The sequence below is a fragment of the Varanus komodoensis genome, unplaced genomic scaffold (assembly GCF_004798865.1).
Source record: "Varanus komodoensis strain SLA01 unplaced genomic scaffold, ASM479886v1 scaffold9, whole genome shotgun sequence".
Taxonomy (NCBI): Eukaryota; Metazoa; Chordata; class Lepidosauria; order Squamata; family Varanidae; genus Varanus; species Varanus komodoensis.
Window position 1 is genome coordinate 19,662,250 of NW_025336598.1, and position 18,000 is coordinate 19,680,249.

General features: G+C 40.4%; 1 protein-coding gene across 2 annotated transcripts in view; it reads right to left on the minus strand.

The window, feature by feature from the left end:
* The window catches only part of SMIM14 (small integral membrane protein 14), a 27,823-nt gene extending 9,823 nt beyond the window's left edge, over positions 1-18,000 (minus strand). The window contains exons 1-4 of one of the 2 annotated variants that reach the window (XM_044418445.1): positions 17,846-18,000; positions 15,633-15,774; positions 4,732-4,844; positions 3,059-3,107 (exon numbers count right to left, since the gene is read on the minus strand). In XM_044418445.1, the coding sequence (XP_044274380.1) occupies positions 3,059-3,107; positions 4,732-4,806 (124 nt within the window). In that variant the 5' untranslated portion in view covers positions 4,807-4,844; positions 15,633-15,774; positions 17,846-18,000. The remainder of the gene's footprint in view (positions 1-3,058; positions 3,108-4,731; positions 4,845-15,632; positions 15,775-17,845) is intronic. The other variant, XM_044418444.1, reaches the window with a different exon arrangement.

Sequence of the window (18,000 nt, forward strand, 5' to 3'; positions counted from 1 at the left end):
GTAGGAATTAAGAGCTGGAGGAATGCAGCAAGTAGTTTGAAAGACAAAATCCCTTGGCTAGTTGGGATGAGAGGGGAAAAAAGTCCCAGCCAACTCCCTGGGCTCAAAGATGATCTTATTCTGTCATTCCCTTAGCCTTTTGAACTGAAGTTTTTTGCTTTCTGGAGTTTCGTAAGTTATGAATCTGCTGTCCCTGTCTTCCTTCATGCTAAACAAGTGGATTGAAATCACTTAACTAAAATAAAATGTATTCTTCACACTAAAATAAAATGTATTCTTCACAGTATCCATCTGCTTTAAAGCCCTAGCTGGAAATAAGTGAAATACAGATTGCAAAGTGACTCTCATTTAACTTTTCTTAGTAAGTTTGATTGGTATCACAGCACAACCCCCACCCCGTGTACCACAACATCTATTGGAGTGGATTGAACTACACAAGGAGTCACTTCACACATAGTTAATGAACCATGGGTTGTTAAGAAGGTAAGTGAGAACATGCATGCATGTTCTCTATGAAAGAGAAAGAAAGACAGATGATGATGGGCCTTGAAAAAGTCCCCAAAACAAAAATTATCAGTGGAAGTTAAACTGAAAACGGGGGGGGGGGGATATTATTTTAATAATCTTTTTAAGGGCTTAAAAAGAATAAAACAAGCAATATTTGGACCAAGATAGAAGATAAACATAGATATTTAATGACTGGGGAGCATGAGCTCTGTTAACCATTTGAAATAATTAAAAGGTTAGGAGAGGCAATAGCTTGGTTGTAGGCCAATCACAACCCTATCTGCACAGTCAGCCTGGTCACAGTGATCCATGCTTTAGTAACCTCTTGCCTAGATCACTGTAATGCATGCTACCTGGCGCTGCCTTTGAAAAAGGTCCAAAAACCCAGCTGATTCAGAATAGAGCAGCATGGCTACTAATGAGGACTGGCCCATGAGACCATATCGCATCAATCCTCTTTTAACTGCACTGGCTGCCAGCTGAATTCTGGGCCAATTCAAAGTGCCAGTGCTAAATGGTTTGGGGCCAGGATAGGTGAAGGAATGCCTTATGCCATGTGTTCCTACTTGGACTGTAAGATCTTCTTAGGGAACCACCCCCAAAAGAAATAAGGGGGTGACAACTAAGAGAAGTCTCTTCTCAGCAGTTGCAACTCGTCTTTGGAACATGCTCCTCAAGGTGCCATCCTTGTTTTCTTTTTGGCGCCAGGTTAAAAACTTTTTATTTTCCAAATATTTTAATAAACAAGATCTGTTTTAATTCTGTTTTTACTATATCTGCTGCTATGCTATATATTAATTAAATCTTAACTGCTGCAGGTTGTTTTTTTGCTATACTGGTGTTATTGTTTTTGGTTGTTGTTTATAACTTTGATTATTGTATTGTTCTTTATGTTTTTAAATTGTAAAATGCCCAGGGAAGCCAAATGAGTTATGGGGCAGCATAAAAATTGTAATGAATGAATAAATGCTGCTTTCCATGAACCTGCCAATTCCCATTCTGATAAATGACCAAGAACTGTTTCATCCCTAGATTATTGATCTTTAAGCCTGAACATGGAGCTTTGGTGTTTTGTGGGATGAACATGGTTCAAACTCTGCGTTGTTGACAGGGTATACACTGGACCAGTGTTAGCTTAAATTCCTCACTGGATATCAGGGAGCACTGCAGGAGAAATGTAAGAAAAGGACAAATAAAAGAGTGGGGTGCTCTATGCAACAGTTTTATGGAGCTATCACCCCATCTCCGGAATTTTGCAGGGATCTTGTTACACTATCACACTTCTGTAATTCTCCCATACTTCCTCCTGTATCTCTTATTGCAGAAAATCCATCAAATTGGGGAAAAGCCATATAAAAGCATTTTTGGAAGCAGATGTAATCTGGAAAACTTGCAACTAAAACAGGGTGCCCCTCCTTTCTATATCACTTGAATTTCATTTCCAGCCTCCTTTTATTTTCTTTACCAAAAAAAAGTGGGGGGGGGGGATGAAAGCATTTTGTATGCTTTTAAGCAGCTCCCACTTCTATTTCATTTCTCCCAACAAGCCTGTAATTGATAGTTTCCTGAATTTTTCTTTTCTCCTGTAATAATGCTGCCCTACTCCACCACCCAAGCTATAATTGGCTGATAGAACACTGTGGCCTATCATTTGGCCTATCTAAAGTAAGAACTGTCACACACTGGCCATTCCTAGTGTATTCAGTATGGGTGTCCCTGATTACCATGTAAATGCATTCTAAAACTGGAATAGCAACTTACACATAGGAAAAAACCCCCCTGGTATTCCTTATTTTCTTTGCCTCATATTACCAACAGTGCAAGACTTACAATGGGTTCATTCTTTATCCATTATCTGTTTCTCTGTTTGGATCCAAACTCATGCCCTTGCAATTTCCTAACATGCTGACCTGATATCCTCGGCTGGGGATACATTTTCCAGGGCCAAAATACAAAATACCAAGTCACATATTGCCCTCCCTCCCTTTTTCTTTGATAAAATGCAATCACAGAGGTAACAATCTGAAGTGAAAGAGCTGTGTATGGGGGTGGTGGGAAGGCTCTTAATCCTCTCCACTCCTGCTGTTTTTCTGTTAAAATCACTCCTTCCCAAGCTGCAGGGAGAACACAGGAGGAGGAACTGTAAATGCATAAAACACTGGAAAGAAAAGGCATGATCTTCCAATTTAGATTGTAGCCTTTGAAGCTGTATTCCTTTAAAAAAAAAAAAAAAAGCATTTTGACGGTAAAACAGAATACAACTCAGTGGCCCAATCTGGATAATCACATCTCATTGTATTAAGTTGAATCTGCACAAGGTTTGTGCATCCTGCCTTGTTCAAAATTCAGATATTAGTAACCATGGTTAATAAGAACCTTCTGGGTTTAATCACTACTCACAGTAAAGGGAGGAATGCAGGGGCTGCATTCATGGGCAAAGCCAAGATACAGTTGTATGACCATGGTCAATATGATGGATTTACCTCTCAAACAGCACATTTTACTTTTTCACCATTTAACAGCAATTATCCAAGCTTTCCTTATTACTCACATTCCTGAAGGCATTCTGTGTCTGTGCAGTAGGATTGCGATTGTCGTAACTGAAATGAGGAAAATGAAAGATGCCTGATTAGCAGAAGGAAACTTGATGAGTTCTGATATTTATTGGAGAGAGCTCTGAATTTCAGCAATCAACATTATTTTGAGAATCAAGTGTGAATTGTTAGAAATTGACATTACATCATTTATGTGTTACCTGGTGAATTCAAAATTTACTTGAACATTAATTTCTTGATCTGTATATGCATTGTAGTTGTTGGGAAAATTTGGATAAATCCTGTCTGAAAAGCATTACTTCTGTGTACTTTTGTATTGTGGGATCAAATCCTGTACTCCTTCTCAAAACCAAGCTAAGTCACTGTTTAAAATGGCACTGGAATTCAGTTTACCAGGAAGTATCTTCCTAGCCCAGAGGGTTTCATGTGCCCTGGTCATTCAGAATGTCTAGAGTCTAGATAAGGGTCTGAGCTTATCATTAATAGTTTCTCAGTAGCTTAAATTTACATGTCTAAGCAGACCTGGAGATGGGTTCAAGTTACTCAACTAAAGTGTCAATACACTGCAATCAGAAATATTGTAATCTCATTATCTCTGTATGATATGTGATGACCTCAGAATCTTATTGTAATGTCTGCATTCTGTCATCAATTGCCCTGTACCTGTGTACCTATAAAATATCCTGCAATGGTATTGAAGCTTGGCAGCACAGTTTACCTCTGCCTGCCCGGTAATGCATTATCGTGAGTACGGACCCACGGGGAACCTAGATAATACAATAAAGCCAAGATGGTCTGGATGCTTGATCTTTCCCACGAACCCGAGTTTTATTTCCTCTTCTCAAATTGAGATTCCGGGATTCTGACATAGTAAATGTCAGAAATGTTATGTTGCCATTTACTGGTCAGAAATGCCTGACACTTACCAGTGTCACTGACTTACTGTACAATGTACAGTAAGTGTTACCTGACATTTACAATCTCAAATCTAACATATATTAGCCTCAGCAAAGGTTCAAGTGATCTTCAATTAGATTATTTTCTATGAAAGGACAATTGCTATGCTAGGAATATAAAAGCTAGGAACTAGAATCATGACCCTAATTTTTATAGCATTTCTTTTTGAGCTTTCTAATACATTAAAATATGGGATAGGGAAACTCTTGCAGCTAGAAGGCAAACTAAATTTGAAGAAGGTCTTGGAAACTACATTCCATTGGAGGTGGTGATTCAAGCCAAGGGCTAAAGGCTGAAACAGTAAGGCCAATAATACCAGCGTACATATTTCTGCCTATTTAAATTTCAACCACACTTTTGCACTGAGCATCAAATTCACAGTGCAAATGTATGTATGGCTATCTAAAACTGCTAAGATTCATCACGAAGGCTTCCCACCCTCTCACCCACTGAGGGACCCATGTATCTGTCTGTCCATTCCATAGATAATAGATACAGCATCATGAAGGACTTTGTGGGAGGGTTGCTAAAATGAAAACATGTAGCTGGCATGAACATTTCAAGGTTGTTTAGCTCTACACTCAGAAGGTTATTAAACAACTGTGGAAATCTGATCCAAAATCAATTCTGAAACATTAAACAACACACACATGTTCACGCACACTCACAACAAGCCAATAAAATGAAAACACACGCCCCACATTATCCTCACCAGATTGATCAGCCTCCTCATAGCATGTTCATGCGAACAAATGCATTCACAAGGATCAAATCCACCTTCTGCCATGGTTACTCAGATGGACCTATGGTTGGCTCTTCAGTGCACTGAATACAAAGACAAGGGCATTGTGTTAGTCATATTGATGTCACTTTTGAAAGGAATGCCACCAGTGATGTGGGGTAGAACAGTGCTTTCCCAGTGCTTTATTTTTCCATGGAAAAAAATCCATTTCTTAAGTTTGTTAGCAAAAATAAACGGGTGCCGATTGCAAAGGCAATGTTAAGCAATTTCAAAACTGTAACTTACGTTTTTTCAGGGGATAATCTCTATCATACATGTGTTACTGAAACAAATATGTTTCCATGAAATGGAATGAACAAGAAGTGACACTGAAACTTAAGGTGCCCCTAAAACCAGAGTAGAAGCAAACTGAATTCTGTTGAAACAGATGATTGTTCATCTCATACACATTTCTTTGGGTTGCTAAAATTAGTGTATCAACACTTACAGTACTTCTTAATTTCAACAATGTAAGAGAAATATATATTATAGCCTTTACATTTTTACTAGTATTCCAATTAAAAGTGGAATACAAATCTACCTAATCTAACTTTTACATCACATGGAGAGGGCAATCCCACAGTCCCTAAACAGAATCTTGGGTGCCATGAGATGGTGCAGATCTCTTCTTCCATGTCTTTAGACAGAGCTACACAGGAGGAAACCCAGTCATGGATCTCCCCTTTACTGTAGAAAGCAAGTGTAACCTTGTAAGAGAAGTTGGAGGGGAAATAAACAGGGCATGCTCATGGAGAGAGGAGAGGAGGGGGAGAGGCTATGATGCATAGTATCCTATGGGTTCTCCAGTGCCTCCCCACCCACCAAAAGTTAATTCAGATAAATTGACTCAGAGCTCCATCTAGTTGCTTTCTGAAATTTAAATGGAGGCACAGAGGCAAAATCACCCATGTACTCCTTTTGCTCCACACGGCAGGGCACAGAAAAGGCAGAGAGCACAGGAATGATCAACAGCACTGAACTGGAAGCCTTGTATCCAAAGTGCAATCTATTGGATTGTGGTCTACAGGTGCTTCCATGTTCCTCAGGTATTTCAGGTCAAATACTTGTGGCATAGAAACACAGAAACACAACGAGTCGGAAGGGGTCTCCCGGGCCATCTAGTCTGATCCCTGTCTCCAGTTGGCTCCACACATGACATGCCTACTATGTGCAAGTCCAGCCTATCCTTGAAAAAAGGCATATTGGGACAAGACAATTAATATGGGTTTCTTTTAAAAGCTTTATTGTTTACTAATAGAACTGAGATAAGCATGGTAAATTAGATCTCCCTAAGGTATCAGAAAATTTCCCAATGCAACTGGAAATTGTCCTATGAACATTAACCTCACAATAATCTAATTTTCTGGAAAACTTGCTTTGCTGGTTGCCTCTTTTTGTTCAGTCTAGAACAGATGTCCATAGAAGTATAACTATACATCATGATAGATAAAGAGTGTGAAACAAGCAAAACAAAGATGAAAAATAATGGAATGGGAGTTCAGTGCACATAACTTAAATCCTAATGGAGCAAGATTACTTAGGCTGCAACTTTACATAAATTCAAAAGTAAGCTCCACTGGGGCTTACTCCCTAATACATCTGTAAATGACAGTGGGAAACCTCTCTTTTTAATTGAGCATTGCATTCTCTCTACTTGATGGGGTCCCTCAACTGTTTTGGACTGAGGAGCACCTTTGGGAACTAAGAAACTGTGGTGGGGACCACATATCAGTATATTGCTACTTTGGTGTCTACTTGTCACATCAGTGATTCTTAGGCTATGTCTTATTCAGCAAAAATGTTTGTTTTGTGTCTAATTGCCACTGCAACATCTCTTTAATAAAGGATCATCTAAATTAACTTATTGTTGGTAGTGCAATATAGCCATGTTTTGTTAAACATGTATTTTGGTAATGTCCAGTAGTTGGTTGCGTTTTTGCTTTTGTGAGGTTATTACACAGATACATTTTGTACTTGAACAGTCTTTAATGAGCACTAGTATACATGCTGTTTACATGCTCATTTACCTTAGTTTCATGGGGATTAACAAATGGTCAGTGTAAATGTTATAATATCAGAAGAATAAACACTCACCTCATATAATGCAATACATTCGGACCCATACAATCCTTTCCGTATTTGAATGGGCTGCATATAGACTCCAAACTGATTCTTATTTGGATATTTGGTCCCTTTTCACTCTTTCATTTCATACAAATCTATGTGCATCTATTTTAAAAATGGAAATAAATAAATTTGGGTGCCCACAGGGCACCACATTGGGAACCCTGCAATATGGCAATATAGGGCAGAAACAGAGAAGGATATACTAGCAATGGCCAGAGCTGGAGACAAAAGTGACGAGCTTCAGAACCTGAAGTGAATCAGCCATAACAAAACATTTGCCAAAGACAGTGAATGTGGACAGGCAAAAATAATCATTATTGCTGTACTACTTTTTGATGCCAAAATAACAACCAAGTTTATAATGAGGAAGTTTACAACCTTAATATTAAAAGGACAACATATAGATATCCAAAGGGGGGAAATGTTATCTTTGGTTTTTTTTAGATCACCCTTTCAAACAAAATGGTAATTTGCGCCTTCCATTCAGTATCTGCATGCTACCAATTCAGCCTAAAAATTGGGCTACTTTTGACAACATCGTTGAATTATGCTGTGTGCACACAATTCTGCATTAGACCACATACTTTGTTTACATGAAGGTATCTCTTCCACACCTCTCTAGTTATGACTCCTAGGGTGCAGTCCAAGACAGAGAAGTCTTACAACACCAGTCTCGGCAGGCTAAGAAATGCTGGCAGTTGTTGAACTTTCCACCTGGTATTGTACCCTGAGAGTTAAGAAGTAAGGTTTAAAATAGAGACCTCTGAGCTGTTTTTCTTCCTGTCTAAACATGGATAGGACTGAAGCTGGAAAGAAAACAATGCCTTAGAGCAACCTTCTTCAGCCTGCTTCCCTCTAGATGTAGAACTACAACTCCCATCATTCCTGGCCAACACAAACATTATTGAGGATGTAATCAAACACATTTGGAGAGAAGGATGAGGAAGGCTGCATTAAAGGGAACCTGTAAGGATGGGGCCTGAGACCAACTGAAAGTAAAAACATGCAGTTCTGGGCTAGAGGAATGATAGTTCCAGTGTAAGACTTCACAGCATGACCAATGAAGTAGAATATGATCTGCAACCATGCATGGTAGCCACAAAGGGGTTTGATAAACATCATGAGTTGTTTCCTACCAAAAACTGTGTGTTTGTGTCAGACACCTAATGAACAACATGGCAGGTGCAGAACTTTCAGTTTTGCTCAATTCAAGAGAAGTCACTGAATGAAGCCTGCCCCATCTTTGTAGCTCCACCTCTACAGCTACCCAAGTCTATCCCTGGTATTGCTTCTTATATTTAATCTACATAAGCAGCAGGTCGTATGTTTCTGAACTAAACCATATCAGGCAGGGGGGCCATATGATCAAAGGATTCTTCAGCAAAACAAACAAACAAACAACCCACCCCCACTGCCTGCACATAAAAAGGTAGCTACTAGGGAGAAGGGGTCTAGCTTAATGCTAGCTTTCTATGTAGGAAGCCTCTCTCCTCCCCTTTTCAATCTGAAATGGCAAAATGCAGGTGTTTGTAATAATAAAAGAATGTCTGGCATAAGACTATCAATTCCTTAATGCACTCCTTCTTTGTTTCTTAGATCCAGCTACAATCCAATTTGCCTACAAGCATTTTATGCAAATTAAACTTGATGACAATGACTGCTTTGTGTTTAATTTAACTGCAACTCAGAGTATGAGTTGGTTAAAGATGAACAGACCTGTTGTTGAATTGTGGTTTGTCATTATGCGCAAAGCTTGCATTCTGATTTAACTATTGGTTGTTAGCCACAAACAATCTGGAATTCACAACCCAAAAACAAAACATGGGTTCTTGGGTTATGCATGGTCACCAGCTCATAGTTATCAGTGCAGGGTCCACACACAACAAGTCATGATTCAAGAGCAAGCCATGATTCAATTACAAGCCCTACTCTGGGATGTCATTACATGCAAACCAGGCCTTTTCTCATGATGTAATCACTTTGTGAGCAGTTTTCAAACACAGAGAAATCTTTTACTCTATTTTAATGTGAGAGTTCATTTCAGAGCACAAGCATACCAGATTTTATCCATAAAATGGGCATCAAGGTGAGCTGATCCAACTAGTTCATAATATATTGCAAGAAGTATGAGTAAATCATATGACTTTTGCAACGCTCAAAGAAATTGTAAAAAGGCCAAGAACATGACCTTCTGCTTGTACCTATTCAATGGGTACACTTTTTACTAAAAACTACCTGCCAATCATGACAAAGGAACCACTATAATGGCAGTGAAATGGCAATGGCACCAATTACCTAGGGATCCTGTGAGCTCTCCCACACTAGAGGCATTCCAGATGCAGCTGGCCAGCCATCTGAAAAGGATGGCTTATCTTGGAGTTTGGTACTGAGCAGGGCATTGGACCCAATGGCCTTCTTGGCCCCTTCCAACTCTACTAGTCTATGCGTTTAAGTTCAACACTGAAAAATAACAAGGCCATGTTTATGGCACATCAGTTAAACTAAATACAGTTTCACCACATCAGCATGGCATCTTAGAAGCATGCATTTTTAAAGAACATTTTAAGAGTCGTTCTGCAGATGTTCACCATAGTATTGAGTGCTTCAATGAACAGTCTAACAAGTGTTATAGGATTTTTTTGCTGATTTATATAACCCCTTATATAACCCCTGTTTGCGGTAATATGCAAACAGTTTAATTCTGTTTCTGGACATATTACTCACTGTGACTTCCAGTGGATACCTCATCAAATCTCAAGTTTCCACAAGAACCCGTAAATCAACTGAGTCTCAGAGGCAACTGCCAAAGCACCCAGAGCAAACCTGAAAACCTACACAGTATAGGTACCCATGGCAGCTTGCACTGTGCAATAGTAGACACATAAATGAGCAGACTGAGCATGTAACAGCTTTATATGCAGATATTTTAATGTATTGATCAATAAATTAACATCTCTTACATCCAAATTAATGAGATTCATTGATAGTTTTGGTATATTTTCAGGTGATACTATCAATTGGTCTCAATCTGAATTAATGCCAGTGGATAGTAGTAGTAAGCTACATAATGTACTTACTAAACCGGAGGTACTAGTGGTATCCAGATGTTGTAAGGCAAGTGCTCAGAGATACTGCTCAATGATTAAATTCAATTAAAATGTATCAATGGAGAAAATCTGGAATGATGGGTGTCACGTAATTTACGTAAGTACTTGGTAGGGTTAATGCACTTAAGTTGGCTATTGTAGATGGATTCTTTCCAATGCAAACATTGTTAAAAATGTATGTTATGGGAAGAGCCCACACCAGTGTGCCATTTTCTTCCTACTGTAGAATTGCTCTTCTTGCCTTTCTGAGAGGTTGGACTGATATTCCCACAGCTCATCTTCATATGCTGTTTCAAGGGTTAGATTAATATGACAGGATTAATCCAGTTAAATTTAGGTCCCAATGGACAGGTTACTCATAACTGACAATAGAGTCCTATGCATATCTACTCTGATGCAATTCCTATTGCAAGTAATGGGTCTTGCTCCCAAGTGACTGTATGATTCAGTTCAGGGCAACTAACTAACAGTACAATCCTACACAAGTCCACTCAGCAAAAGGTCCCATAGAGTTAAGTAGGAAAGAGAGCACAGGATTGCAGCCTTCTGGATACACTCCACTGTGTTTTAAGAACTTTCTAGTAATTGAGAGGTATATTTGCATCAATTTCTGTGTCTCAAGGCAGTACTGTGGAACCCTAATCAAGGCATAAGCATCGAAGGCTCCAAAGGAGGCCCAACATTTTAGATCGCTATGAGACTTCAGCATTTAACAGAAGATACCCAGCCAGTAAAATATGGCATCTGGTAAACACAATGTTTGGACTGTTAGGGAATAGTCAAGTTCATTCCTTGCAGTCAACTATAAAACTAATTTTCAATGGGCAACTTCACATATCAACTTCTTATTTTATTCAGCACTCTTGTACTGAAATTGGGCTGAATTGCATCTTTTTCTCAGCCTACAGAAAATTATCTCAGCACTTGAAAGCTTGTCTGATATAATACATCAACAATAAGGAGGCAAAGGCAGTATAGTTAAACTGGCAATCACGCAGGTGAATGCATCACATGAACCCAGACTTCCTAGCTCACAAACTGCATATCAGAATTATGCTTAGACAGAGAGAATGCACTTACATTTTAGAGCAATATTAATTAAAAAAAATTATCAGTATGCTTATACCCCACCTTTTTTCTTCAAAGCAATGCAAAACAGCTTACATGATCATCTTCTCCATTGTATCCATGCAACAACCCTGCAAGGTAGGTCAGGCTGAGTCACACTTCATGGGGACTTGAACCCTGATCCCCTGAGTCCCAATCCAACATGTGAATCATTTACATTTGAGATTGACTTAATATCAGTTTTTATAAGTCACACTGAGAGCCTTTCTTGGCTAATGATTAGACTAAAGGTGCTATAAATAAACAACACACCACCACACCAAGTTTAGCCAAATCTTAAGGATTTAACTTAAAACAGTTAAAACAGAGACGTCACCAACATTCCCAGGAGACTGCAATGTGCAGAATTTTCAGCCCAGTTCTAAACTTTATATCAGCAATGCAATGTACCAAAACACAATGTTCTGCCAGTATTGCAATTGTAGGGCATTTTACTGTCTAAGTTTGCATAGGATTATATCCTTAACATTTTAAAATATTTTGGCATATGCTTTTTAAAAATAAATACTGTTGTAACCCAAAGTTTATCTACTGAGACGTATCACCAATTTTAACGGGACTTGTTGCCAAGCATGGCAGCCTAAAACCTATCCAACACAAATGCACAGACAGACAGACAAAACAGAAAGACAAGACAGAATCTCCCCTAATTTTATCAAATTTTATACCAGCCTTCCCCAGCTTAACATGCCAGGGGAATGATGGAAGTTCTAGTTCAACCCACCTGGAAGATGTGAAGCTGAGGTAGGTTACTTTATCTTACAGCTTTTATGTTAATAGCCCCCTTCATATATGAAACATGCAAAGGAGTATCATGCATAAAAGGGAACTACATTCTTGGCCCCACCCTCAAGGTTTCAGGGCTTTTCAGCCCAGCCTCTGATTCTCTTCAGATGTTTAAGAACCTTCAGGGAAAACCACAAATAAAGACCATGACTGTCTTGCAGAATAACTACCATAAAGAATTAACAGCTGCTCTGTCTTAAAATGGATGTTCACTATGCAAATACGATATACCCCCTGCTGTATTTAACATCTAAACATATAGATGAAACTAGGAAATGAAAGTGTTTTGTCTTACAGCAAATTCCTTATTAAAAACACGTTGTGTTTAAGAAAATAAAAATGACTTAAGTCATCCGTCTTTTTTATTATAGAGGCCATGCAATAGCTACCCACTGAACAGTACTTCATCATGGCAACTTAGATGTTTACTACCTTGAACAATCAAATGTGCTAAAAATTAATGTTTCTCATGGTTGCAAACCTGAGCATAAAATGTTTAAATTTGATTGGAGCAGAGGCCAGGGCAGATGTCAATATTTTACCAACACTGGGAGAATCCAGGAGAAGACCATATGGGACACCTGGATGCAGGGGAGTAGATGCACATGGTTACATGGCATTTTTTCTGCCAAAGAATGGTAGGGGACAGGCAGGGGGTCATTGCTCCATTTGTCCCAAATTTAAAGCAATCTCTGGGAAATAAAGCAGCCTTCCCAAATGGGTGCCCCCCAAACGTGTTGGACTGCATCAAACCTGGAGGGCCCCAGATTGGGGAATGCTGAACTAGAGTAAATTACATCCTCAATTTGTTGTTTTAGATTGTTTTATCTTTATCCAATCATACCTGTCAGGATCAGAGTGGCCTATATTGCCCCCCACCCCCAGTTTAATCCTGTCAACATCCTTCAGAGGTAGATTAGATGGAGAAGGACCCTCAAGGAGATTCAGTTAAGGCAGAATCCGAGTTCAGGTCTGAACAAGCTCCGGTTTCTGCTGTTCATGACCTTTAAAGTTCTTTACAAAGTGGAATCTAGAAACCGGAAGAACCATCTTCTCCCATTCAAACCTGCCAATTTAATCAAAGCATTAACAGAGACTCTCTTGTCTGTTGCATCCATCCTTGCCATCTGTTTATCTTCACCGGGACTCAAGAGACCTGGGTTCTAGTTTCACTGGCTATAAACAAGCCAAATCTCACTCAGAGCATTGTTGTTGTGAGGGGGGAAATGAAGACAAGGCAGATAGTATATATTACCATGGCTTCTTGGAAGAAACACGCAAGAATAGATCAGTAAGAGGGGCTTCTGAGTAGTCACACTGAGGCAGTAAAACTCCCTTCTATACAGGGAGACTGGATCCGCACCCTCATCTGGAATGGTGAAGACAGTTTTTAATAATCCAAAAGTTTTATGGAATGTTAGCCTTACTTAGAGTAGTCCCACCATAATGAAGGATATTTAACTAAGCCATGTCTAAGGTAAGTTTTTCCATTTCAATTGGTCTACTCTAAGTAGGGCTAAAATGGGTTACAGTTATAGAGTGAAGGCTTTCCTCCCTGCGACTAGTTTAACTTTGATATCCTATGTTGTTTTGTCCTGTTTTAGTAAGGATGACATTTTGCCATAGAGACCAATTTGAATGTTCAGGTGAGAGTATCAATGCTTAACCAGTCAAAGTAGCAGCACTCACTCACCAATGAAGGGAAGGTATCAGCTGGCTTGTGGGGAAACTCAAGGTTTACAGAAGCACAAAAACTCTTTGGGAAAAAATGCTAAGAGGGAAAGGTGACCCCAAAATAGCCCAGTGTGAACTGAGTATGCTCAGTGGCCACAAAATGCTGGTTGGCAGTTAGGTAGAATGGAAAAACAGGAGGGGAATGGAATGGAGTGGCTGAAGTTATGAACAGAAAGCATGATGTACTGCAACATCATGTTGCTGGGCTCATTTGTTGCAATCTTCTGTTTCTGTTAAGGTTGAGACTGTTTATTGTTAGCTCCTTGAACTCTAAAGAAAGGAGGAGCTGTACAATGTGGCAGAGAAGAGCCTGCTATTCTAAGACCCACCCCCACCCAATCTTTTAAAAACCTTTCTCAGCATATATAAACATGCATGGTTCTCCGATCAGTAGGGAAAGTAGGTTAGGATAAATTTCATTTTAGCAGAGCTTGGAGGCAAAAAATGAACCAGTTTAGGAGTTGTATGGAAGCAAGCATTTTTGCACACACATTGTTTTTAAGACATTCTGATCCTCCAGAATATCCAGCTAGGCAAGATGCAGGACAATGATAGTCAGGAATTTGACCACATAATGGTTATGAAGGTATCAACAAGTGTACATTCAGCAAATTAAAAAAACCCAAAAACAAAACAAAACAAAACAAAAACAGAAAGATCCCAATACCTAGATAATAAAACTGCAATTTTACAGCACTGTAAAAGCACACTAAATAGAATCATACCTTCTGATACCTCCACATGCTCAGTTTGCACCAATAATATCAGGGTTTGAGTTAAGTAACAGATAGTATCTGTACCACCCACCCTGCTGCCCAGGAACCTCCCTGAGCAAGATGGCAGAGATGGTCTCAAGTGTGGTGTTGGAGGAATTCAGGATGGTGAAGCTGGGTGCATACCAAAGCTGTCTTTGGAGCTCCAGGTCAGGACTTCATGGCCTTCAGTTTGTTTTCAGGGCAGCATATGAATCAAGACATAACTTTGATTCAGTTTTTGCTTCTAGCTGTGAGATAAGTAGTTTGAAAATGGGGCAGGATGGGGGAGGATCCTAAGTAACCCTATCGTCATGGTCAGACCACTTCCTGTATGATTTGAACTCAAGGTCTTACTTCCCTCCAGATGAACTGCCCCACAAAACTGATGAAATCCAGTGGAATTTTGAATGCTCTTGAAGATTTTTAAGTGAACTGCTGGTGATCCACCTGAGCCCTTAAGGTCTTACTGTGGAACAGTAAGATGCAGAAGGCTGCCCACTTGAGGGCCATCAGCCTGATTGCACCCAAGTGTCCCCTCCAGAGCTGAAGAGTCCACTCTGTTCCTTTGAATACCGGGGAGCTTCAGTCACCAATAAAAGGAGGATATTGGCTAGAGCACAAATGGAATTAGACTCAAATAAAGACAACCAAGCACATTCTAGGGCACAACTCTGTGTTTATTGTGCAGTGGTGTGGGCAGCGCAGGAGGGTTGATCTATTGCTTTTCCGTTAAGTCCTCAAGCAGCTGTGTAGCTAGCCAAGGGGGTATGACCAGGTGGACCCAAGGAACTGTAAATGCACATTTGCATGAAGGAGTTGCAAAGAAAGGAACAGTAGTGCTCCCACTCTGAAGTAACTCACTCTGAACCCAATGGCATTTGATAAATACCACTCAGTTACAAATATCCCTTTCTTAGGGAAAGTACTTAAGAGTCATGGCAGAAAAAGTACAAACACTCTTGCAGGATATTGATAATCTAGACTTCTTTAAGTCTCAGTTTCATCATGGTTACAGAACCAAATCAGCCTTGGTTGACCTGATGGATGACCTTTATTGGGAGAGGAACGGGGGAGTGCAACGCTTTTAATTCTGTTCACTCTGTCATCGGCTTTTGATACTGCCAATTATGATCCACTCCTGGATTGGCTCCAAGGACTGGGCACTGAAGACATGGTTACAGTAGCTCCTCCTTACCTGCAGGGTAGATTTCTGAGCACAGCGTTAGATGCCCATTCCTTGGACTCTTGGCAATTGACCTACTGCGTTCCACACCAAGTCCCCAATGTTGTATAGCTATATGCAGCTGCTTGGAGTGTTCATTAGGAGATCTGGGGTCCTGCAATCAGGATACCGATGGGCACAGGTCTATCTCTTAATCCCTGGTAAATGCTTACAATCTAAACATTATTTAAATTAAGAACATCAAAGCATAGCAAAGGTTTATTGCTTTCTGCCAGCTTTCTTCCTTATTGCTGTTGCTTTTAGATCTCACTTTTTTCTTCCTGCAAGGAACCCAGGACAGCTTTCATAGGTCCATTTTATTTTATGGGTGAATAGCTTCCACAAGATCTCGTTCTGATCATGGTTTTTCTATTTTCTGTTTCTTCATAATGATTGAGGAAACAGTTGCTTGAAACTCAAAATTGAAAGTGTGTAGATCAGTGTTACTAGAAGGAAAAAAGGTAATGGAGGAAGGGTGGCAGATTAAAAAAAAATAGAGAAATTGCACTTTTAATAGGTGCATACAGGGAAATTTTCAGCAGGATGAATGTCCTCTTCTACACAGGGTTAACCCTGCCATTGCGCAGAGTGAGCAACAGCTTCAGTCAAGAAGTGCTGAGGGAAAGGGGGCAGATAATGTTGTGGCTGCCATGTCAATTGTCAAACTATTGAAAAAGCTAGCCTGCTACCCTCAGTTGCAGAGGAGGAGGCTGTCCCATCACAAGTGGTGAAACAAGATTCAATTGCCAGTGTGGTTTATTTCAATTAAGTAAATATATATCCTGCCTTTCCACCTGAAATGCCACTCAAGGTGGCCAATAATAACAATAAAGAATTGGAGGATAAAACAAAAACTGAATTAAAAGATAACATAACCACAAGCACAATAAAAGAAATAAACAGCACCGAATCCAATAAAACTTGCTTGAGCAGCAGGCCAGCTTACAACAAGTTGGCTTTCATACATAGTGGAAATGGGTGGAGTGGGGGCTGAGAGAGACACCATGTTATTCTTCACCTCTGGGAAGGCAACAAAATGTTTTGAGACAATCCTCTTCTGCACAATTATTAAAAGGGGCAGGAGCCTCTTCACTTCTGCAACTGGCCATCCTATATGGAGAACATAAAACCCACCCAGCACAGTCCTACACCTGTTTATTCAACAGCTAAGTCCAGCATGTACAATAGAGCTTGCTTTCACAGAAGTATGCACACGTACCCACTGGAATTTACAAGACTAACTTGTGTGTAAATATGGACAACCTCCAAGGGTTTGACTGAACTGCCATGGCTTGCAGGCCAATCATATGCTTGCCAGTCGCACTGAATTTGACAGGGTCTTGCATCATCTCAAAAGAACTCTGGAAATGCTCTCCAAAATCATATAGCGGTACCACATCAAATGAACAGTTCTGCTAGGGTGCAACAATATAAGCTAGAGTTAAAGCGATCACTTCCTGTAGTCACAGATGGGACTCTCGGAAAGGAAAGGAAAGGAAAGGAAAGGAAAGGAAAGGAAAGGAAAGTCGGTAGGACTAAACTTGCACTGGGAAGCAACAGGCTTGCTAATGAAGGATCCGGCTGAAACGGAAATCTTGTCCCCAGAGAATCCCTGCTGCAGGATTTGCATATGGTTCAAGTGTAAATACTTTGCACAGCAACTCTACCTTATTTGGGGAAAAAGGATACCCTGCATCTACTGCCCAGACCCAGCAAAAGATAGCAAGCTGCTTAATCCGGAGCGAAAGGAGAAAGTTTGTTTGTGTAGCTGAACTCTGTGGATTGTATCCAATGTTAGTCCTACTTAGAGGAGATCCATTGAGATGCATAAGGATTAAGTTACACCAGCTTTTCCCAAACTGGGGCCCTTTGGCTGTGCTGCAGTACAATTCCCACCATCCCCATCCAGCACGGTGAATGTCAGGAATGATGGGAACTGTAGTGCAAAACATTCTGGGGGAGGGCGACACACCAGATTGAGCAACGCTGAGTTACGACGACCATCGGGTGCAATTCCATACATTTTCGCATCCCCTGCATCCCACATCCCGCAGTTGGCTACAAGAGCGTCGCAGAGGGAAAATGGGCTTATCTCGCAGCTTCCCTTCTTCCTCACCCCCCCTCCAAAAAAAAGCCTCCCGAAAATTACCAGGCTGCGCCCGAAGCTCCAAGCAAACAGCACTCACCAGCGTCACTCTGTTGCTGGAAGGCGCTGTTCTAATTCTGAGGGAGGCGAGAGACGGAGCGTCAGCGGCCCAGCTGCGACAACGGCGGCGCCTCCTTCCCCCTTTGTGTTTTGGTTCGCTTGGACCACGTCAGACTCCAGCCACCGCCACGGGAG